Source organism: Hippichthys cyanospilos, chromosome 11 (assembly GCF_059441005.1).
Source record: "Hippichthys cyanospilos isolate Australia breed blue-spotted pipefish chromosome 11, RoL_Hcya_1.0, whole genome shotgun sequence".
NCBI classification, from domain to species: Eukaryota; Metazoa; Chordata; class Actinopteri; order Syngnathiformes; family Syngnathidae; genus Hippichthys; species Hippichthys cyanospilos.
Genome location: NC_142379.1, coordinates 2666348 through 2690000, shown reverse-complemented (window position 1 = coordinate 2690000; position 23653 = coordinate 2666348). Strand labels below are relative to the sequence as shown.

General features: G+C 42.8%; 2 protein-coding genes across 3 annotated transcripts in view; one reads left to right on the top strand and one right to left on the bottom strand.

The window, feature by feature from the left end:
- yap1 (Yes1 associated transcriptional regulator) overlaps positions 1–6085 on the top strand; it is a 33954-nt gene extending 27869 nt beyond the window's left edge. For both annotated transcript variants that reach the window (XM_088427687.1, XM_088427686.1), the window contains 3 exons: positions 1204–1349; positions 1564–1676; positions 2985–6085. In XM_088427687.1, the coding sequence (XP_088283813.1) occupies positions 1204–1349; positions 1564–1676; positions 2985–3220 (495 nt within the window). In that variant the 3' untranslated portion in view covers positions 3221–6085. The remainder of the gene's footprint in view (positions 1–1203; positions 1350–1563; positions 1677–2984) is intronic.
- Positions 6086–6510: 425 nt separating this feature from the next.
- Positions 6511–23653, bottom strand: part of maml2 (mastermind like transcriptional coactivator 2) — a 28635-nt gene continuing 11492 nt past the window's right edge. Inside the window, exons 2-5 of the mRNA XM_088427681.1 lie at positions 13711–14757; positions 9670–9783; positions 9452–9527; positions 6511–9091 (exon numbers count right to left, since the gene is read on the bottom strand). Coding sequence (XP_088283807.1) covers positions 8427–9091; positions 9452–9527; positions 9670–9783; positions 13711–14757 — 1902 coding nt within the window. The 3' untranslated portion in view covers positions 6511–8426. The remainder of the gene's footprint in view (positions 9092–9451; positions 9528–9669; positions 9784–13710; positions 14758–23653) is intronic.

Below are 23653 nucleotides of genomic sequence, written 5' to 3'. Positions count from 1 at the left end.
TTGAAATGCAAAGTCGTGCCCATACCTTACAAATGAGTAATAAACCGCAAACCAAAGTTTTTTTGCGGAATGCGATCAAAATAGAAGAAGGCGAAAAGCGCTCCGCCCGACTTGTTTGGGCCCGATTAAAAAGCGCGTCGCGTAAGCGTCCCCTAAGCGAGCAGATGCTGTGTAATTGCGCAAAGGCGCTTTGCTTTGGGAACGCTCCATCTGGAAGAACCTTTTGCAGCGTGACTCATCCGACCGGGAACTTTGAAAATGGCCGCTTTGATTGTTAGGCCGCCGAGTCCCGTGAGTCACCGCCGCTAATTCGACCGCTTCCCGGTGACGCGCGCTCCCCCCGACTTCGGGAGTTTACTCGAGGCCGTCCCGCGACTTTATGAGCGCGACGAGCGAGGGCCGCCCGCCGTTTGTTTAGAGCGCGGCTCCCGATCATCCTTTTAAGTCGGGAAGCGACTCGAGCCACTTAAGGACACTCGGACAAATACCGATACTAGGTAGTTAAAAAAGGCTTTATTTCAAGGTATCGGGTACTCAAAGAATGTGCCGATACCGGCCGCCGATAACGAGTCTTTATTGCCATACGGGTGTCACAAAGACAGGAAAGTAATTGTGTAAATTGGAATTTTATGTATCAAAAATACAAGTGGTATTGAACATCCGTAGTGGATGTTTGCGTATAAACCGGACTCTTGAGATTGCATTTGTAATTGTATTTTTTATTTTTTCCTGGTGGATGAACTGATGTAAACTCTCGAGGGGCAAAATGTCTCCATGAAGACAAAAACTAGCAAAACAATGAAAATGGACAACAATGTATACCTGTATATGCTTTCATTTTATATGTATTTGAATATGTATATATTTTTTTTATTTATGTCAGATAATTATTTAAAAAATATACACCCTTTTTAAAATTATGTATATAATTACGTGTTTAATATATTACTATATTTTTGTGTACATATATATATATATATATTTTTTTTAATATTTATGTACATATATATATATATATATTTATATATATATATATATATATTTTTTTTTTTAATATTTATGTACACGTTATATGTAATTATTTAAAATATGTATATACTTTATCCCAAAAAATAAAACCGGCGAACAAATGTAAACTCAATTGAAGAAACGAAGGTCAAAATGAAAGCAAAACTAACAATAAGTGTTGTTGTTTTTTTGCAGGAGCTGGCTCTGAGAAACCAGCTTCCGGCCAGCATGGAGCAAGATGGCGGCGGCGGCGGCGGCGGCGGCGGCAACCCCGTGTCCTCCCCGATGGCCCAGGACGCCCGGACCATGACCGCCAACAGCTCTGACCCATTCCTCAACAGGTCGGTACTCGACACTATCAAGTACTCAATTACTTTCGTACCTCATCATCTACTAGACGATTGGATCCACGTATCAAGTAATCGATTGCTTTAGTCTGGAATGACGTCGCCCTGTGTATGGGTGCGCGAGTTCCAGCGAATAGATTGGCGGGCCTGACCCCGCCCCCGCCTTCCCCGCCCACACGTCCAATTAGCGCCCTTCTCCCGTCTGCAGCGGGACGTACCACTCCAGGGACGAGAGCACGGACAGCGGCTTGAGCATGAGCAGCTACAGCGTCCCCCGCACCCCCGACGACTTCCTCAACAGCGTGGACGAGATGGACACGGGTGAGGGCAAAATGGCCGCCGAGGGTGTCCCATCCGGGCTTTCGCATCGGGACTACAATTACAAAGTAGCTTTGTGTTTGAAAGCGGTGGAAGATTTTGACCCCTTTGTGCGTTATTTTCACCATTTTTGGCTCATTTTCTTCCACGTCGTCATTTTAGGCAACTTTCAGGGACACCCCACTAGTGTGATAACTAATTTGGCTTCCCATGTTGAACTTTGACGCGTTGTCGCCGTTTGGGTGAAATTTCAGCTCCCTCGTGTCTTCTTTCGATGCTTTCCCTTTGATGTAAACATCAAATGTCTTAAAGAAGGGTTTCAAAGCAGGTTTAGGGTTGCGAATTGGGGTTTCAAAGTAGTTTTGTGTTTTAAAGTTGTGGCAGGGGTTGAAAGTAGGGTTAGGGTTTCAAATTAGGCGTTCCAAAGTAGTACTGGAGTTTCAAATTGAGTCTTCAAAGTAGGATTAGGGTTTCGAAGTCGCTTTACGTTTGAAAGTAGCGCTAGGGTGTTTAAGTAGGGTTTCAAAGTTGTGTGGGGGTTTCAGAGTAGGGTTTGAAATTGGGTTTTAAGGATGTGCTTTCAAAGTAGGGTTTCAAAGTCATGTTAGAACTTTCGGCTTGCCAAATGGGCTTCGAGTTTTCAAGTAGCTTTTCAAAGGTAGGGTTAGGGTTTTAAGGATGTGGTTTCAAAGTAGGGTTTCAAAGTCATGTTAGAACTTTCGGCTTGCGAAATGGGCTTCGAGTTTTCTAGTAGCTTTTCAAGGTAGGGTTAGGGTTTTAAGTAGTCGTTTTAGGGTTTTGCTTTCCAAATTAGCATTAGGTTTTCAGTGTAGATTTGGGGTTCCAAAATGGGGCTGGGGGGGTTTCAGAGTAGGGTTACACGTTCAGGGTAGGGTTTGAAATAGGGTTTTAAAGATGTGCTTTCAAAGTAGGGTTTCAAAGTCATGTTAGAACTTTCTGTTTGCGAAATGGGCTTCAAGTTTTCAAGTAGTTTTTCAAAGGTAGGGTTTTAAGGATGTGGTTTCAAAGTAGGGTTTCAAAGTCATGTTAGAACTTTCGGCTTGCGAAATGGGCTTCGAGTTTTCAAGTAGGTTTTGACAGGGAGGGTTAGGGTTTTAAGTTGTCGTTTTAGGGTTTTGCGTTCCAAATTAGCATGAGGTTTTCAGTGTAGATTCGGGGTTCCAAAATAGGGCTTAGAGTTTGAAAATAGGCTCGGAGGCAGCGATAGGGTTCGAAGTCGAATTTTCGAGCGGTCCGGGGTTTTTCCGAGTCCCCCTCCCCCGAATTTGACGTTGCGTCCGCGCCGGCCAGGTGACCCGCTGCCCACCTCCATGGGGACCCAGCCCAGCCGCTTCCCGGACTACCTGGACGCCATCCCGGGGACGGACGTGGACCTGGGCACCCTGGAGGGCGAGAGCATGGCGGTGGAGGGCGAGGAGCTGATGCCCAGCCTGCAGGAGGCGCTCAGCTCCGACATCCTCAACGACATGGAGTCGGTCCTGGCCGCCACCAAGATCGACAAGGAGAGCTTCCTCACGTGGTTATAGAGGGGGCGGGGCCTCTCCCGGCCGGCGCGCTTTTCACCGGACATTTCACCCCCCCCACCCCCCACTCTGCGGCAGTATTGGTCTGGTCTCTGCGCGTCCTCGGATTTTTGTCTGTGTCTTCAAGGCTGGCCCGCGAGCAGACAATAACGCAACCGGCGACATTGGAGCCTCCGCCTTCATCCAGCTTCTCTTCCTCTCGTTTGTTTTTTTGTCTCTCCGTCTCAACCGAAAATGATGTATTTGAGCAACGATACGGATTTGGAGTCAAGGTATCAATAGGCCCCGCCCCGAAAATGCGTTTTTGGCGGGGGAGGGGCCAGCGCATCGCCGCTTGGCTGTGCCAGCGTGTTCTAAGTTGGACTTTTTGCTTTCTTTCTTCGTTTTGCTTGGAGGGCGGCGAGCCACGCCAACCGCTTCCTTCGCCCCCTCCGTGAGTTTTTTCACACGTTTTAACGGGATGTAGGGACATTTTTTTTTTAGCTTCTTTATATCTCGGTTAGTATTCTTTTTTAGAGGTGTATGATAGCTTAGATTTTTTTTTTTTATTTCACCACATGAAGAAACAACTAGGGATGAGCGAGTACTGTCCACTTTATAATTATGCTATCGGGTACTCGCTGTCGATACTAGACACTGATACTTAAGGCAAAAAAAAAAAAAAGTGAGTCCTCCCGAGCAGTAGTTGGCGCTATACTGTGGAAGAACGAAAGGTTCGCAATTTTTTGTGTCGTTAAATGAAAATTGTATCAAAAGTCTCGACTCAAAAAGTGAAGCGCTATAAAATATCCTGAGAATCATGATTGGCTGCTAGCTTGATGCTAAAATATTCCTAAAGAAAAAAAAAATGGCAATTGTTCGATGGAATTAGATGAAAAAAAAACGGAATTTGAAAACTCATGAAACTTTTTTTCTCGGCTAGATGGCGCAGTTCACATTGCATCTTTGATCCAAGTGTTTCATGAGGCTTCGTTTTCTGATCGTTCGAAAAAAATGTTTTAAGGACGGACGGGATGTGTCCAAGCGGGTTTAAGAGTCACGTCGATAGCGAGGTTAGCGCGAAAGAACAAAAGTTCGGAGATTTTTCTTGTTTTTTGTTTTTTTTTCCTTTCTTTTTCGGAATAATTCCGAAACGGTCCGCTCCGATGGACTTATGGCAGATTCCAAAGATGTTTTTTCTTTTTATTTTTGTTTGTCGTTTTGCTTCCGGTTTGGCAACGATCAGCCCGAGTATGAACAAAATGTATCATAAGCTAGCGAGAAGAAAAAAAATCGTAGGTTTACCGTGACTTTTTTTTGTCTTTGTAGTTTTGCGACGGCGGTCGTCGCCGGTGACTAACCCTGACATTTGAGAGGATTTTGTGACGAGTGATTTGGAGTTTTTCCGATGTTTACACCGCGGTTTGATGGCTAACCTTCGGTAGCATTAATACGGAACGTGGCGCTGCCGATGTAAGGTAAAAATTTCTGACTGGTAAACCGGTTTGAACGTACAGCATGTTTTTTTTTTTTTTAATGCTATTAGCATTTAGCGTACTATATAGCAATATTTTGGCAGATTTTGTTTCATTGTAATTTTTTGGGTATTTTGACGTCGTTTACGACGTTGCTTATTTCCCCACAAATTAATATATGCTAGTTTTTTGCCTATGGATACATTCAAATGTGTTTTTTACAACTTTGCTAGCCAAAAATATATCCATAATTTGAAGGCTAACTTTCGGTAGCTTTAATACTGAAACGTGGAGCTGCCAATGTGGCGTAAAAAATTTGGACTAGCAAACCGGTTTGAACGTATAGAATTGTTGTCCCGTATTCTCTTGAATATTCATTTTTTAATGCGATTAGCAATTAGCATACTATATAGGAATATTTTGGAAGATATACTTACATTTTTTCCCCGCACAGGTCAATATATGCTAGTCTTTTTTTGCCTACAAATACGTTGTTCAAACGAGTTTGCTGTTCCAAAATATTTACTCCAGAATTTGATAGATAACTTTCGGTAGCATTAATACGAAAACGAGCTGCCAATGTGGGGTAAAAATTTCGGACTAGCATACTTGTACTTGTAGGCTAAATGCCACAAAAACAGCATTTTTGTCCCATATTCACTTGAATACAATTTTTTCAATGCTATTTGATTAGCATTTAGCCTACTATATAGCAGCAATGTGTTGGAAAATTTGATTTTTTTGGTATTATGTTGTGTTTTTTTTGTTTGTTTTTTGCCCATGAATACATCCAAACGTATTTGTTAGTACGTTCGAACGAGTTTGCCGATCAAAAATATTTACTTGACAGCGGCGGCGCCACACTTCCAGACATTAACCATGGAACTTTATGGAACAATTTTTCGAGCAAAGAACGATTTTTTTTATATATACTTTACGCCTTGTGAGAAAGCTCCTTTTGTAGAATTAATTTTCGACGCTTTTGAAGATGGACAAACAGTGTTGGTGAGAACGATGCAACTTAAAAAAAAAAACAAACAGTGGTACACTACAAGTGCTTGTATTGCACGGCGACGCTTTTCAGTTCGGATGCAAATCGCCGTTGATTTTATTTTTACGTTAGCGCAGGAGCGTCAATGGCGACGTTGGCTCGTCGGCGGTTAGCCGTAGAACTAATCAAAGTAGTTAAAGGATCCTTTTTTTCTTCTTTTTTTTTGTATTTAGAGTTTTCTAAGTGCACATGAAATGATATATATTCAGCGACGATCTGTTGTTTTGTTTTTTCGTTTTGATAGATATGTGCATGTTTTAGAACCGTAAAATCTGTTACATTATATATATATAAATATATATCCCGTCATATACAAAACCTTTAAATTGGCTTGAAATAAAGTATATACTTTGTGGTAAAACATGTCTTGTGTGGTGTGTGTTTTTTTTTTTTCGCAAGTTGTGTCTGTTCTCAACCGAGAACAAACATTTGGTCATTTGTTTCAAGGGAAAAAAAACGCCTTCCTGTAGATGGAGTGCTTGTTTTGAGAAAAAAGTCGTTTCAGACATAGAAAAAGACAATGTATAAGGTGTGTTTTCTGACAAAAAAATACAAAACAAAAACCAAACAAAACAAACATTAATTCCCTAACCCAAAAAGCAGATTTTGACCCTGGGAAGCATCGTCGAAAAGCGGCACTTTGCTGACCTCCAGCGGTGAAACAGAAGTACTAGTTTTCGGCGGTTTTGTTTTTAATTGTGTAAATCGATTAAACGATTAGTGGTTTTAAAATATAAATTTCGAAAAGGGGTACAAATATTTCCACAAAACCATACAAAAACAAGCGATGAAGCGGCTTTTGGTTTATTCTTTATTACATTACTGTCATGTTAAAATCCCAATATGTATTAAATAGAACTGGAAACAAAACGGTTACGTCATTGCATTTCCCTCCGAAAGCGACCACATACGAAAAAGGTTCCGTAACGTAAGCAAAACAAACAAACAAAAAAAGTTTGTGGACTTGAAGGCAACACACTACAGCAATGTTTTCACAGTGTGAACGTTTTTGTTATTCAATATTTTTTTTTGCCATCTTATAGACCTTTTCGTCATGACGTCATCCACACTTCAGGAAGAGCGATGCCGAAAAAAAAACGGTGATTTTCTCCTCTATTGCCGTCGTTTGAATAAGTAACGTTTCTGTGGCTCTTTGATTAAAAAAAAAAAAAAAAGGATTAGGAACTTTGGCACAGAAATGAAAAGCTAGCGACAGCGCTGATGTTTGCTAGCAGGCTAACAATGTTGCTAAAATACACCAAGACAGCAAGTATTGTCATCATTTTCCGTTCAAGTTAGTAGTGAATCATTTTTCGGTCAGTGGATGTACACTACTGCGCACGAAAAGATCTATAAGACATAACGCATAATTCTTGAACAATAAATACAAAACATTGGGGTATACGCTGGAAAATACGAGTGTACGGACGGGCCAATGTGGACCAAACATTTTTGACTGGCAAACTCATTCGTACGTAAATCGTTTGAACATTTTTATATGCACTCAAACATTTGCAAATATATCCAAATAAAAAAAAATATGGGGCTTTATGCGGGGGAAATGATCTGAGCATTCAGCATGCACATAAGCATATTTCAATGACGCCTATGTATGAATCGATTATTTTTTACTTGCTAAAACCAACGCTAATTTGATTTTTTTTTTTTTTTAATATGGATGCATTTCAAATATTAAAGAGGTCGTATCATAATTTAACCAATCAACATTGGAAATGTTGATTTCCCACACTAAACACTCCCAAAGTAATAATTACCTGTCTTTCCGTGCAGGAGCAATTCGTCCCTCCCAAACACCTTTCCCCACCGCGTGTGTAAGAGATAATACACGCAGACCTAATCCGCGTGTTTTAGTTCCGTTTTGGTTCCGGAGTTGAGGAGGAGTGCAAACACCGAGTCGACCAAACGGCAACGTCTCATTTATTAGCTACAATGTTTTATTTGATACACCTGTGTTTGGAAGCAAACGCAAACGGACAATTAGCGTTAATAGTAAATTCACCCGAGGGCGGAACTATTATGATTACTGGGTTCCTACGGGGACTGATTTGATAATAGGAGTACGTGTTAGTGAGAGCGGTACATCGACGCCGCTTTGCATTTTAAAATCAGTAAAATGCCTGTTTTCGCCCCGTTATTAGTGCTGTCCGAGTAGTCTTAATCAGACGCGAGTCTCGCGAGAACCAGCGGTCAAGATGGATGGATGTATGTTGCGTGGATCGCCGCTTGAGCTGCAAGATGGCGAGGCAGCTTCAAGGGAAACGTAGACGAGCCGTTTTACTTCCGGATTAGGAAGATCGGTACCATAAAATTCGTATAAAAAATCGCCAATGTGCCAAACGTAATTTATAATCACATATTACACTGTATAAAGTACTTACATATCACGTTAAACGAGTTTCCAAATATGTTTGAACGTATTTGAAAGTATTTTCCACAGTCAATACCCTGGTGGCATGAAGAAAAAAATCCTAACCGTTTAGTTTAAGCCATTCGCCTTTGTATATTGATATTTGCAAAAGTATTTGAACATACTTGCAAACACGTTTCAACAAGTTTTCAGTAAAAGTCAAAGTAAGTTGAAAAGTATTTGTTTGGAACATATTTGCATTGAAGTTTGCCGGTCAAAAACGTCAACGGCACATTAACGGCAGTTGGGAGTGTATAAAACGGCGACTGTTGGCGCTCACGCGTGACTTCCCAGAATCTCATCCAAGTTGATATCTTTCATCCAGTCGTCGTTCCCAGAACCCGACTTGAGCAGGGAATCGATGAAGTCCGAGTCGGTGTTAATACCCGGGACCGTGTTGTCCCCCTCGGGCAGGAAGTCGAAGGTGACGCGATTGGCGCGAGCGCCCTGGTAACCGCTCGAAGCGCTTTCGCCAAAGTTCCCGGCCCCCGGGACCCGCTGCTCCGGCGAGGGCTGGTTCAGGTTGGGCTGGCCGGTTCTGGACTCGCCGTCCCTGATCATCATCTGGAGGTCGGGCGCCACCTGATTGGGAGCCCCGCCGGGTCTCCGCTGGAGGTCCAGCTTGCCGGCAGAGCACCAGCTCATGTTGCCCATCCTGCCCCCAAGGGCCTGTCCCGTTACCCGGGCGGGGCTCGGGTGCGGCCCGCCGGCCCCGTTATTCATCCCGAAGGAGTTTCCTTGCGCGGCGGGGCCCAGGAATCGAACCTTATTTGGGTTCAGCGCCATTCGGTCAAGATGGGGGAACTGTCCCACGCAGGACGGCGGGTGGCAGTCGAAACCGTGGTCTGACGAGCCCAACTCGGGGGCGGAGCCACCGGGAAGGTGGCACGCCATGGAATGGAGGTCTTCTGAGCCCGTGGAAGACTGGGCTGGGTTTGTGCCTGATGGAGGAGCACATTTTTTTAGAATCTTAAAAATGACTTTCTTTAGAGTTGCTATGAAAACCACAAAAACGTTTCCTCAAGGAAAAAAAAGAAGAAAAACAAGGGATCATGTCCAAAATCACCCATTGTATTATTGCAAAGAAAACATTACAAACTTTGGAGGCGGAGCTTAGAACCCATCAGAACGAATGAAATCTTCCAAAAATAATGTCGTAATTGGCATTTAGAATCCACAAGGTGGCGACAAAACACTTGAAACTGACAAATCACAAGTCTTCATTATTCCACAACAGATTAATTTTTGAGCGTGAGTTCGCTCTTTATTTATTTATTTTTGTAATCAAAAATGAAGCTCACCTGGAAAGACGCTTCTTTTGTAATCGGGCGGCGGCCTGCTCAGTGGACGGCTGTACACATCCTGGGAGTTGTCGTCCTGGAAAGAGATTTGAATTTTTACGCGTGTTTCTCACAAAGTACCGTATGCAAAAACACAGATCAAAACACGACCTTAAAAAACGTTATAAACAAAGGTAACAGATATAAAACAAATTTAGAGTTATGTGGAAGGCGCTTACGGCTCTGTGCGGTTGCATGGCGGGAGATTTGGCGGTAGCCCTCAGCGGGTGGGGGGGCATCGGGGGCCGCGGCTGGCTTCCGTTCATGGCCGGCCTGGCTCCGGGGAGGGCGCCCTTGACATCCATCCAGACGCACACGAATTTTCGAACGTGAAACACAAAACGTTGCAAATCAAGACTTTGGCCACTAGAGGGCGGCAATGTATCGCAAATGTTTTACTACGTCTCGTTTTCATCAGTCTCACAAAAAGAAAAAAACCGTACCAACGCCAGAATGCTTTTTATTGAGCTTTTACGGTTACTGTCTGCCTTCTGCTGGAACAAGTGACACCATCCACGTGAGTCACGTGCGCCACATCCAAGTCAACACGCACCTTGAATAAAATGCTAAACCCTCGGTTCAAATTCGACTTTGAAACCTTAAACCTATGTTGAAACCCTAACAGCAAAAACGATGTTTGAATTTAAATCGTGATCGTAGATTGCAGGATTACTTTAAAACCCTAACTCTGGCTTAAATGTTTTTTCCATGTTTAAAATTTTCATAACGTCAACAGTTCAAATAAAAACGTAAACCTTAACTTGAAACACGCATCTCAAACCACTTTGAAAACAAAACCCTGGCTTGAAAGCTTGACTCCGTTGAAATATGACTTAAATTTGAAAACATATCTTTTTTAAAAGCCTAATCATATCTTAAAAGGCTACTTTAAAACCCTAATCCCGTTTTGCCTAACCCTATTTTAAAAAACCCTGTTAAAACCTGACCCATTCAACTTTATCAGCAGACCGACTAAAAACCTACTCCGATACTCAAAACTAGAAAATAAGACCCGTATTGAAACCCTACTTTCAGTTTTAAAAGCCTAATTCTTGGTCCCCTGTTAAAAGCCTACCCTACCCAGGGGCCGGCCGCGCGCGCTCTCACACCGCACTTCCTCGGACGGCGTCCCCGGGGAGCTCCTCGGCATTTGGTCTTGGCCGCAGCTCGCTTTCCCAGGAAACGAGCGCTGCCTTCACGCGTTGCACCCGACCCCCAAACCGGGGCCCCCAGAATCTGCTGCTAACGAGTTGCAAGTGTTTTTTTATTTTTAACACTTGAAGTCACAGTGATAAAAAACGATTTGATGCTTCAATTCAATTTTGCTTCCGCTGCGCCCCCCTCGGCCACCGGGGACAATATCGACTCCATTCTCATTGTTATTTTTGAAAAACTTGCATTATTAGCGTTTCTTCAAAACTGATACTGGCCAATCCCTAATCATATTCTATTCCGTTGTATTCTAAATCCATGTATCAGGCCCATACCAGCAGTGGCTATTGGCCCGATATTGATACTTGGTGTCTACTAATACATATCCAAAGCTAACTTCCTGGTATCGGTACAATACTGATATTTGCTGTCGACTTGATATCGATGCTTGGTATCGACCGGACAAGTAAACTTAGCATCTGGCCTACACTGATACTCAGCCATCCCTAATTATCATTCTATTTTGTTCTATGGTATTCTACTCTAATTTCAGTTGACTTTGAAACAATACCGCGAGTAATGACGTTGATACTTGGTATCAACCCGGGTCAATACTTGATATCAATACTTGGTACAGACAGGATACAGATACACTTCGCCTGCTCTGACGTTGATACTTGGTATCAACCCGGGAAAATACTTGATATCAATACTTGGTACGGACAGGATACGGATACACTTCGCCCGCCCCAATATCGAGCCATGTATCGGCCCGATATCGGCCGTAATTGATATTTGATATCAACCAGGTGACAATACCCATTTGTCCTTTTTTTTATTCTACTTTTTATCCTACTTTTATGACAACGAATACCTAAATGAGAAAAACTCTTTTTCCCTTAACTTTCGACAGTTTTTAGACTTGCGCGAGTGATTTCCCGAGCAATAAAATCTGCATAGTGTCAGCGATGTGTGGGAAGCATTAAGCTGTGCACCAGTGTGACGCTACAGTACAGTACTTGGGATCCAACATTCCCAAAGTGTGACTCATCATTCCCGCCGTTTCCCTTTGTCAAGCCGCCGAGCCCGCCGACACCCTTTTCACACCGAGAAAAGCGCCATAACATTAAGAAAAAACATAACAAAACAAAACAAAAAAAACAGCAGTTTACGACTCGCTCGGTGGGAAGAATCATGATGCTTTGGAGGCGGGGCTCCAGGGGGGGGGTTACGAGATCTCTTTCAGAACCTCGGTGTCCCCCGCATTACTAATTCACTTGAGTGTGGGAAGAGATGTCTCTTTCTCCCCATTTGCTGGACATTTTAACCCCGCGCGTGCCGTCCGCTCAAAGATAATCGCAAAATCGTTCTTTTTGAAAAGCTACTTTTGGTCAAGTTTTAATAAATGTGTACATTCAATAAGAGTGTTGATTAAATTCAAACTTCAGGGGCCAAAACCCCCCACCCGAAAAATTAACAAGAACAAGAATTGTTCTAACGATAATGCTAATGATGCTAATCGTGCTTAAAAAGAAAAAGCAAAACAAAGAAAAGAAACAAAAGAAGGACAACAAGAAAAAGGAAAAAAGAATGAAGGCCAAATCCAAAAAAAAAAAAGGACAAACAAGACAAAAAGAAAAGTGAAAAAATAACAATCTGATCTGGAAGATCTGGAAAATAAAAAATGAGGGAAAAATATGAGAAAAGAAAGCATAGTAAAAAAAAAAAAAAACAGAATTGCAAGTCAAGAATTAGAAGACAAATTAGTATAAGATAAAAAGAATAATCAAAGAAAATCTTCATTGTTTGATGGTCTTGCGCTGCCCCTTTTGGTGTGGAGTAAAAATGCAACGCAAGCTTGCAAACGGTCTTCATAATCCACCACCAGCCCCGCTTTTAAATCCAAAACAAAACCCCCAAATATATTCATGAATATTTGCAAAAACACCCTTGAGATTTGTCTGTGACAAACAACAAAAACACGTCTGCCATTTTGCACGGGACACCTCATTAGGTACACCTTGCCATTCATCATCTTTTCCGTGGCGTTTGTCCCTATTTGTCCTTTGTCGGACCCCCGGACCGGTCGCCGCCCAATCGCTACCCGCACAAACGCAGCAACAGATAGCGTTAAGCGGGGGACACGCCCCCCCTCCCCCCCCATGTGTCATCATCATAAATCAGCCATTGAACCTCGGGCAGCAGGCTAAGCAGATTACTGTCATTTTGCAGCACTTGTCCCTGGCAGCCAACAAGCTCCAATTAGCAAATCCTGCTGCGCATATCGGCGGCCTGACAGCCAGCCGCCGCCCACAAACGAGAAGTCTCGCATGTTAATGTGCCGTGCGCTGGCAAACTGCGTCAGCCTCAAAAACACTCTGAGGGGAGAACAGATGCAAAAAAAAAAAAAATGCCAGGTCCCAACGAGCCACATTGCAAAAATTATGGTTTGCGATTATCTTCCGTTAGACCCGCCCCCAACTCCCTTTGCCACCACTGGACCTCGTTACATTGTCATTTTTAATAAAAAAGTCATGTAGAGTAGATGGAGTGCTCCTGCCACCTACTGCACTGGAGGTACAGTACACCATGTACGTATATAAGTATTTATTTATATTATGTGCGGTGGAAAACTGCTGCCTGACATGTTTAAGCCGTGTGTTCAATTCCTATATGCAGTTTACATGTTCTCCCCATGCCTGCATGGGTTTTCTCCGGTTTCCTTCCACATTCCCCAAAACATGCACTCCTTAGGTGTGTTTGTGAGCGTGATTGGTTGTTTGTCTCTGTCCCCTGCGATTGGTTGGCAACCAGTTCTAGCTTAAGATAACTGGGACAGGACAAGTGATTCAAAATAAAGGATGGAGAGATGGATATTTCATCGTATATGCCGAAGGTTGCAAGACAACAGACAGCGGAAGTCAAATGGCCCCCGGGCCTTAGTTTGGACACCGATGTAGTTCTACAAGTCATACATCGGCAAATTTGTCAGAGGGTGAACAAATGCGGACATTTGTAAATAGCGAACCACAATTAGGGCGGCGGTGCACAGTAGCTGGCGCCCTCACCTGGTGACGCTGGCTCAGTTTGAAAGGCGGAGGCCCTCCGCGCAGGAGAGCCGAAGACGAGGCCATCTGCTGATTGTGGAAAAGAGGCGGCGCACTTGTCCGGTTCTGGCCGTCCGGAGGTAAAAGTTGCTGCGTCAGCATGGGCATCATGTGCCCCGAGGGGGGCGGCGGCGCAGCCTTGGGGCCCAAATGCAAGGCGGGCTTGGCGCCGAGCGGCTTCATCTCCACGCGGTGGATGCCGTTGGGTTTGAAAAGGCAGTTGTTGAGGGCCTTGCCCTGCCCCTGCTGGGGGAGGGCCCCTTTGTCCTGGAAGGCGGGGCCCCAGCCGGCCAGACCGGCGGGCGGCGCCCGGTGGTGCCGGCGCTGGTGGTGAAGCGAGCCGGGTTGATGCTGGTTGGCCGCCATCTGCTTCAGCTGCTCGGCGTGGGAGACCTCGGGCCAGCGAGGCAAGGGCCTCGGCGAGGGGGCGGCCGGCGCCAACGGGGGCCCCGCCGAAGCCGGTCGCAATTGAGGCGAGCCGGCGTGGACGGGAGCGTACTCGGGCGAGCGCTCCATCTTGATGGGCCTCTCCGCGGGGGAGCACAGGCCGGCCGAGCCGGGGCGGCCCAGGTCCAGGTCGAAGGCGTCGTCCTGCTTCAGCATCTTCTCCAGGTCCAGGTCGTTGAGGGGCGGCACCGACTTGGTCAGCTCGTCGAAAAGGTCCTGCAGCTCCGGGTCGATCTGACCGCCGCCCTCGTCTTTGAAGTCGAAGACGGCGTCGGCGCGGGAGCGGCCGCACGACGACTGGACCTCGGCCGGTTCCTTCTTCATCTCCTTCAGGGTGGAGTCGAACACGTGCGGCATCACGTAGTTCTTGCCGTGCAGCGAGGACGCTTGCGGGGAGGGGGCGTGGCCCAAGCCGGGATTGCACAGACCCCGCTCCAGAACGCCGCCGCCGCCGCCGGCCTCCAGCCGAACTCGCTTGAAGTCTTGCCCGGGGAAACTGCAGGACATGGGGTTGTGCTTGGGGGCGTGACCTTCCAGCTTTCGCCGTAAAGAGCCTTGAAGCTGAAAAACACAACGGTAAAAACTTAAAAACAAATCTTTTTACAATTATTTTGGATACAATTTTATGGCCTTTTGAAAAATTAACTGACAAATCTTAATATTACTCCCAATTTATTTTTCACAACGCAACTGACCAAGCTGAGCCACAAATAATGAAAACTTCGTAGGTGAGGCTATCGCTAACACTGCTAGTAAGCCAGCTTTGTTGAAAAGTGATCAGTAGGAACGGCAACTGTGTCCGTTTAGTCATTTATGTCTATTCTACTGCATTTGTAAAGTCATCCGACAGATCTCGCCAGCCCAGTAGGGGCAGATGACTGCTGCTAGCCGCTAACGATGCTATCACCTAGTGCTACTCGCAACTGCTAGCCGCTAATGTGAGAGCCGCCATTAATCACTGACAACGGTTGCTGTAACGTCCATCAGCATAATTAGTCCTTTTTAAAAAATACTTGACTTTCATCCAGTCCGACAGTCATCCGCTAGCTCTCGCTAGCCCATATGGGGCAGTTGAATGCTGCTATCTGCTGACACTGCTAGCATCTATTGCTGATAGCCACTACTAGCCACTCGCTGGCAACAGGAACCGTATAACACAATGTCAGTGTAAGTATTTTTTTTTAGACTTTCTTTGGCATAATCAGCAATTGAACATCATTTCAGGACAATGTAGTGTCGCTGCTGTTAGCTTGACTTTTTTTTTTGGGGGGGGGGGGGTGACGATGGCTGCCGCCGCGCGTGAGCACGTCTCGCGCGTCACGCCGACGTTTTCACCTTGATTAAATATCTCGGCTCCAAACAACTGTTGAGTGCGCAAACAAGAGCGCGGGCTCCAGAGGCCCCGGGGCCGTGAGTCATCTCGGCGTAACGCGTGCCAGCTGGCGGGAAAGACTCCAAACTGGTTCCCACGGCGCAAGAAAACACAACCACAGCGTTTACGTCCACGCCGGCGCACTTGATCAGATAACATTTATCTACATGATATCGTCACTGGGAAAAGTGCAATTTAGCCCGGCGACTCCGGGGAGCGCTGCTGTTATTGCGTTGCTATGGCGACCAGCCGCGGAAACACGAGGCATCCGCTTTCGGGTGCGATTAGCGCCGCGGCCGTAAACGAGTTCGGTGGAGGAAGAGGGATGGAACGGCTCACGGCGGAGGAAGCTTTTAATGTATGCAGATGAGCGGCAGACAAAAGCCCCCGTTGCGCACCCCCCCCCGCCGACGTTATCGTCCTCCTCTCAAAAATAACTGACTTGCAAGTGTTGAAATTGCGTTTCAAACCGGAGCTTTGTGGCTCGTAGACATCCTCCCGTTGTCTTTTTGCTTTTTTGGCTTCGTTTACATTCCGAAAGGGAAGAGAAGTCGACGCCCAAATTTTCCTAGCAATAATGTTTTATGCAAATTAGCCCAAACATGGGATTCGGGAATATGAATTCAGCAGCAAAATTGAGTTATTTTTGTCCATTTTGCCACTTGTAGGAAACCAAAAACGACATCACGGTTGCTCGAGTGATGACCAATCACAGCTCGCCTTGCAAAAGTCACAAGACCAAATGCAGAAAATATCCCAGCCATGATTGGTCATTACCTAGCCATGAGCAACTGTGACGGGAAGTGACAAAATGGCCGCTTACAAAACGTCGTGTTTAGGACTAGTGGGGGCAAGAACATTTTGCAAGTCCAAGTAAGTATTTAAGTAAGTATTTAAGGATTAAATCAATACTTAAATACATTAAGGACAATAATGTCCTGATACTTCAAAATTACATTTATACATGTGGGATTGAATGTCTTGACCCTTAAAAAAAAGAAAATGTGAAAATTCGTCCCAGGCACTGAATGAGTTAATTGAAGAATAAATAGTGTCAAGGAAATTTTCCGAACATTTTCACGGCATTTTCACAGAAAGTTTTTTGTTTTATTCCAAGTGTCGCTTTGTTTTTTTTGTTTTTGCTTTTTTTTTATTTACTCCTCTCCAAGCAGGCTTTGCATATAAACAAAAGTGAAAGGAAAATGTGCTAACTATTCCACAATAATATTTTCTTAACCATTTTTGACTCAAACGTAAAAAAGTATTAAAAACTTAAAGTATCAATCTATCCAGCTAAGTATCGGCATTTTCCCGACAACTGGTCTCATTCAAGGTATCGGTACTTGCGATAACAGTCGATACTAGTATTAACCGCTCTCTTGGAGCAGTCTTATGAATACAAATTTAGCGGAATAGGAAATTGCCATTTATTTCATGATACTTGAAATCTGTCTTTTTGGGGGGGGGGGGCGTGACATTAAAGTACAAGTGGTATCGGTACTTGATATCGGTGACTACTCAAGTGTTTCATGTGTTTCAAATGTTTTCCATGATACTAAAGCAGTCTTCCTTTGTTTTTGTGTGTGTGTGTGTGTGTGTGTGTATATATATGTGTATGTATATGTATATGTGTATGTATATATATATATATATATATATATATATATATATATATATATATATATATATTTTTTTTTTTTTTTTTTTTCGATTCATAAGGTAAAAAAAATATAGCCACAAACACTAGCGTGATTAATCAAGGTGAAATTAGGTCGGGCAGGGTTTTTATCTCTGGGCTTGTTTTGACAACATTGCGGTCTTCTTTTACACGTCCTTCACGCCACGCATGTAATGACAGGCTCCTTCCAGCGGGCTTTTTCCTGGAGAGGACGACTTCTCCTCGCATGTGAGGCATGAATAATGCAACTGGAGAGTGGATGTGTGGCAAAAAGCCACCCGGATACAAGGCCTGCCTCACAAACTCAAAAATAGAGCCCTGCCGTCCACAATTAAGACTTTGTGCCGTGGATATTTCAATGCTGACTAGATACATGTTGGCAACGCATCCTGGGAACAGTTTTGGATTTTTTGACACACACACATATATATATGTATATATATATTGAAAAAATAATGACGTTGTTTCTGGCCACTGTCTAATTTCTGAGGATGAATGAAAGCTTGATAACGCGAGAGGCGTTTGAATTATTAAAAGGAAGGTAGTCGAAGGCGCTCGCGGGGACGCCAAGGACAGTGACGCGGAGGAGACTCATCCCGTCTTTTGTCCTTCTTGTGACCTTTGTTTGTCAAAGCTCTCAGGCATTCCTTGCATAGACTAAATGTTTGTCAAATGAACGCGTTTACGTGGAGTTTGATTTTCTTTTCAGTGAAACAGGTCATGAATTTAGGAATTTGTAGTATTTCTATTGTATATTGTATTTTTTATTTATTATGTATTATATATTTAAATTGTATTTCTGTATTTTTTGATTGTATTATATTTCTTATTGATTCAGTGTTCAAAATGATTTATGTATTTGAATATATACTAAATCCTTTCAAAGGTCATAAATGTAGGAATTTTTTTATACTGTATATTGCATTTTTTTCTATGTATTTTTATTTATTTACATTTTTATTACATATTTTTTTGTATTTTATGTTGTATTAAATTTACTATTTATTTAGTATAAAAATTATATGTATTTTATTTATGTATGTATATATATATGAGTCTTTTTAGTTAAAAAGGTCATGAAATTAGGATTATATTTTATTCCTATTGCATTTATTTTCAATGAAATTTTATTTACATTCATTATTTACTGTGTATATATTATATTTTTGTATTTTCATATTGTATTATATTTATTTTGTATGAAAATTGGATTTGTATTTTATTTATGTATGTTATGTATTTTTATACAATTTTATATAAATTTGGGAATGTATATTATTTATATATTATACAGCAAATATACAAAAATAAGAATTGTATTTATCTGTGGTACATTTTTATGGAGGAAAACTTACAGAGATGAGTTATTGACGAAAATAGAAATTTTTGACAGCAATGTCCATTTAGCATTTCTACAAAAAAAAAAAAAAAAAATAGTGGACAATGTGCACTGTTGAAAAACGAATGAGGCAAAACTTTGTGGGAAACTTGAAAGTTTAAAGTTCAACCTGGCCAAATTCTACCTGCTGTTATGTCATCAATTTTTGAGCTACCTCCATCTATTATATATCATTTCAATGGGAACTAAGTGTAGAATTAAAATACCGCACACCGACACCTCAACTTTTCTTTTCCGAGGCATACGGCTGATTTGCAATTTGCGTTTTTATTTCTATTATTTAGAGTTCCAATTCTAAATTTGCGGTGAAATTTCAAGCAGTAGAAAAGCGTGACACGCCGCGAGGGTTCACGCTGTGCTTTTTGCGCTAATCAGGGCACCGCAGCCAACGGTGGGCTACTTCTGGCCTCATCAGCACTTTGCCTCCCCGCACACTTCCTGACACACTTGTCTGGCGTGGAGGCGGCCCCCGGGAGGGAAGGATGAGCAGCGGCGAAGGAAAAAAAAATATAGAATACGTCCTGGTATATAGGGAAAGGAGAGCGGGAGAGAGTCGACCTCGGGGAAGCGAGAAGCGACGATAAGAGCGGCTTTGAAGAGGGATCGTGCATTATATTTACCCAAGGCGGATTTTTTTTTTTGTTTCTGCGCATGAAATATTCAGCGAGACACATTCAAATATTAGTTCGCCGTCATCCCGACGAGCCGGATTAGAAAGCCGCGTTCCAATTAGTCCGAGAGTCTTTTGTTTCGGAGTCAAACGTACGACGTGGAGTCGTGTCCCTCAAGGGACGGATTTGGGGATCAGTGGAAAATCACCAGGATTCTTGTTTGACTACAAAGCGAGAATACCTCCGAGTTTTTAGAGACTCCCGAAAGAGACGTTTCGCGAAGCTCGGAATGGACGGAACTCCTGCTCTGACGTATGATGAGGTAGAGACGAAAAATGTCCTCGGAAACGTCAGAACATCTTACGAATCGATTAGTAAGAGTCGCTGTAACGACTAGAGACTGAATTTGTATACGTGATCTGACTAACATTTGCATACATTAACATACATGGCCACCAGTCATTTAAGAAAAAAAAAAATCACGTATACAGGTAACTGATTACAGTATTAATTATGCATCACAAATGATGTAATTCACTTCCAAATAACAAAACGACGAAAACATTCATGTATCTGACAAGAAAGCTAGCTACCTAGCTAATGTTTCGATGAAACCTCAAAGAAACTAAAATACCAACAAAATAACTGGTTATTATGTCAATTAGTCAACGAATGTATGTTTTTGTAGTTTTTTTGTGTATTAATTCTTTACAGTATATTACAGTATTAATTATGCATCACAAATGATGTAATTCACTTCCAAATAACAAAACGACAAAAACATTCATGTATCTGACAAGAAAGCTAGCTACCTAGCTAATGTTTCGATGAAACCTCAAAGAAACTAAAATACTAACAAAATAACTGGTTATTATGTCAATTAGTCAACGAATGTATGTTTTTGTCGTTTTTTTGTGTATTAATTCTTTACAGTATATTACAGTATTAATTATGCATCACAAATGATGTAATTCACTTCCAAATAACAAAACGACAAAAACATTCATGTATCTGACAAGAAAGCTAGCTACCTAGCTAATGTTTCGATGAAACCTCAAATAAAGTAAAATATCAACAAAATAACTGGTTTTTATGTCAATTATTCAACGAATGTATGTTTTTGGATTCTAGGTTTGGCTTCGAGTTTTAAGCTAGCGAGAACTAGCCGGCGGCGACGAGCCGTCGCGGGGCATCAACCGAGGCTCGGCGAAGCGCTCCTGACGCCGCTGTCACCTCTCATCAAGAGCGCCGGCCGCGACATTTTCCGAAGGACGGCGCCGCACCAGCAGCTGCAACTTGCTCGCACCACAGTAAAAAAAAAAAAAAAAATACAAGGAAGCGACAACGGCAAGTCACTGAATTCGAGAAGCTTACTTCTTAAAGGGAACAGGAAACAAAATCAGAATTCATCTCATCTCAACCTCCCGACAAATAATACGCGTTAGCTAGCTGGCTTTTGTGATCAAAAAACGGATAATTTTCTATTAATTTCAGTTTAACAGTGAACTTTAAGCGATGACGTCACGGCGATAATAATTGCCAGCCTAGTATGCGATGTACGACCCAAGGGAACAGATTTTCGTGGGGTAAAGTGTAATTACACATCCATGGCACCAGGTGGTGCAGTGGTGCTTCTCATTGTCAAAATTTGTACGACTTAATTGGATTTAGTAAAAAAACAGCATGTTTTATCGTTTTTTTCTTCAGGGTAAAAGGTGTTTAAAGAAACTAGCTAGTTACTAATGCTAACGCGAATGCTAGTCAAGTGCTCTGCATTCTGTCACTGAAGCGATTAGCAAGCTAATTCGTGGCAACTTGTAAGTTTGGGGTACCTTAATGTTTGCGCTAGATGCTAATGCTAACACAAATGCGAGTGACCGAAGCGATTAGCGAGCTATTTTGTGTAAGTTGCAGTGTTCATCTTTGCGCGAAGCATTTTCGTGTGCTGTTGTAATCGATTTTTTTTCAGCGTCAAATGATTCAGTCGCTCAAAAATGTTTCTGGTTGAAATAAGGATTTACTTTTCATTCAATTTCAGGCACTTTGATGGACTCGATTGTTCTGTTTCAGGATTGTACCTTCAAACTGTAAAATGTAAAGTTAATTTGTTGAAAGATAGTTACTTTTTTTATATTACTAACGTTAAAAAGGATACGAGCTTATTTTTAGGAACGGGAACATTCCTTAAAAGGCAGCTAAGCACAAAACAAATCCCTGCCACAGGAAAAAACCCGTGAAGTCTGAGAAAAAAATAAAAAAACCTCCCCTTCCTGTTTTCAAAGATGACTCTTAAGGCATGCAGCGAGCGTTTCCTGCTTGTTGGTCCATCATCTCCACACATTTGGCTTGCGCGCAGCTGCGCCGGCCAACAACGCCACGGCCGGGTTACGCAACGGACACGCTCCCGCCTAAAAAAGACCGGGGCGTCATCGACTCGCCCGCTCTCGAGTATTTGCGTAACGAACATTGTTTAATGGCTTCCCAATGAGGAGGTTCCCCTTTCCGAAGCAGGATATGGACTGCGTGCAAATGCAGCAGAGAGCTCTTTACTCTCCATTTCAGGTCCCATGGGAAAAATGGGCTGAGTGCTAATGCTAATTCACTCAGCTTGTGCTTTTAAATCAGAGAATGACACCTCGTGACTTTTTCCCTCCGGTTTTACAATCTACAAAAATCAATGGGCAAAGAGAACATTTGATCAACTAATATATATATATACTAACTACTCCGCTATTTACACTAACAGTTTGTCCAACTAACAAACTAGCGACCTAGCTAGCTAACTAACAAACATTTTTGAACGGCGAAGCAAGCAAGCGTTGTGCACGACGAGCGCATCATGTGATGTTGTCTTTCGGCCTCTGGGAAGCATCAGGCGCATGATAAATGTTCAGAGGTCAAATATTTCCCGCATCCCCCCCAGTTGTTGCCCCTCCTCAGCGCCGCCGCCGCCGCGCATAAAAAGCGAAGAAGCCTTTCCCCCGCTCGCTTCGTGTCCTGAGACTTTCTTCCGCCGGCGTCGTTGCCATCAAGCCTTATTTGGCGCAAGCAAACTCGGCTTTGTGTTTTGTTATTTTGCTTACAAGAAAACTCCCCACCAAAGACCACGGAGTCCATGATTTCATTGACAGGAAATTTTGCTGCAATTTCTTGCGATTCATTGATGCAAAAGTTAGCAGTTGAAGCACAGTTTGCTATTTAGCTGGTTGCTTATGCCGTTAAGCAAATGAAGATTGCCCAACCTTGGTGAAGTTCTACACCTTGCGTGCCGAGGTTTTGCAGCACGGCCTGCGGGCTTTGCGTTCAGCACCTAACAAGTCTCCGCAAGTGGGTCGCCGCTAAAGCTGCGCCCTGAGCTTAAACCGTGTGGAGAAAACAGTAAATCCAAATAACTAACACAGGTATCAAATATGTTTGGATTAAATGAATTACCATGTAATCATGAAACTATCTAACCAACAGGATTTTGCTTCACTTAAGTACCGTATTTTCCGCACCTAAAAGCCTTAATTTTTTTAAAAAGCTGATGGTGCGCCTTATAATCAGGTGCGCCTTTTATATGGATCAATATTGAGATTGGGATTCGTACATGGGGAACGAACCGATAAAGTAAGCTTTACCTGTTTCTTTTGTGTTTACAGTTGAACAAGGAGGTCATATTGATATTGAGTTATTATGCTATTGAGAGTTTAGAGTTATTATTTGAGTTATTATTATTACTTTGAGTATGACTATATTGTGATTGAAAAAGTTTTCAAATATGTCATTAATTGAGAGTGCGCCTTATAATCCGGTGCGCCTTATATATGGAAAAAGTTTTAGAGTATGTCATTAATTGAGGGTGCGCCTTATAATCCGGTGCACCTCATAGTGCGGAAAATACGGCAATTAACCCAGAAAACGAATGAACTTTTGTTAAAAAGATGTATCGAACTTAATACATTGAAAACTGGCTTCTTAATTTTAGTATTAGTGATACTAACAATTGGGTTATGGCAACTGGCCATTTGAAAATTGTGGTTTTTCATAATCGTCAACAACAGTTGGCATTTAAGCAAAAAAAATTTTGCCCAAACTCAATGTTTACCATCAAACTGATTTCAGTTCCTTTTTATTGTTGGAACGTTTTGCACGGGATTTATTTCGGGATCAATTCAACCTTCTTTAATGAAACATTTGAAGGTTTATTATCGATCAAGCTCGATAAAAAGTGTAAATGTGCTGAGAAGCCAAGCAGCAGGTGTAATTTTAGCTTGAGGGGTGTATGGAAAAAAGCCATTTTTGCCTTAAGTCAAAGCAAACACAGCGCTCTCCAATTAAGAGCAACAAGTCGTCTCCTGAGCAACAGCTTGGGCGTCCGGTAAACATTAGCCGACGCTTACAAGTAGCAAGAAGCA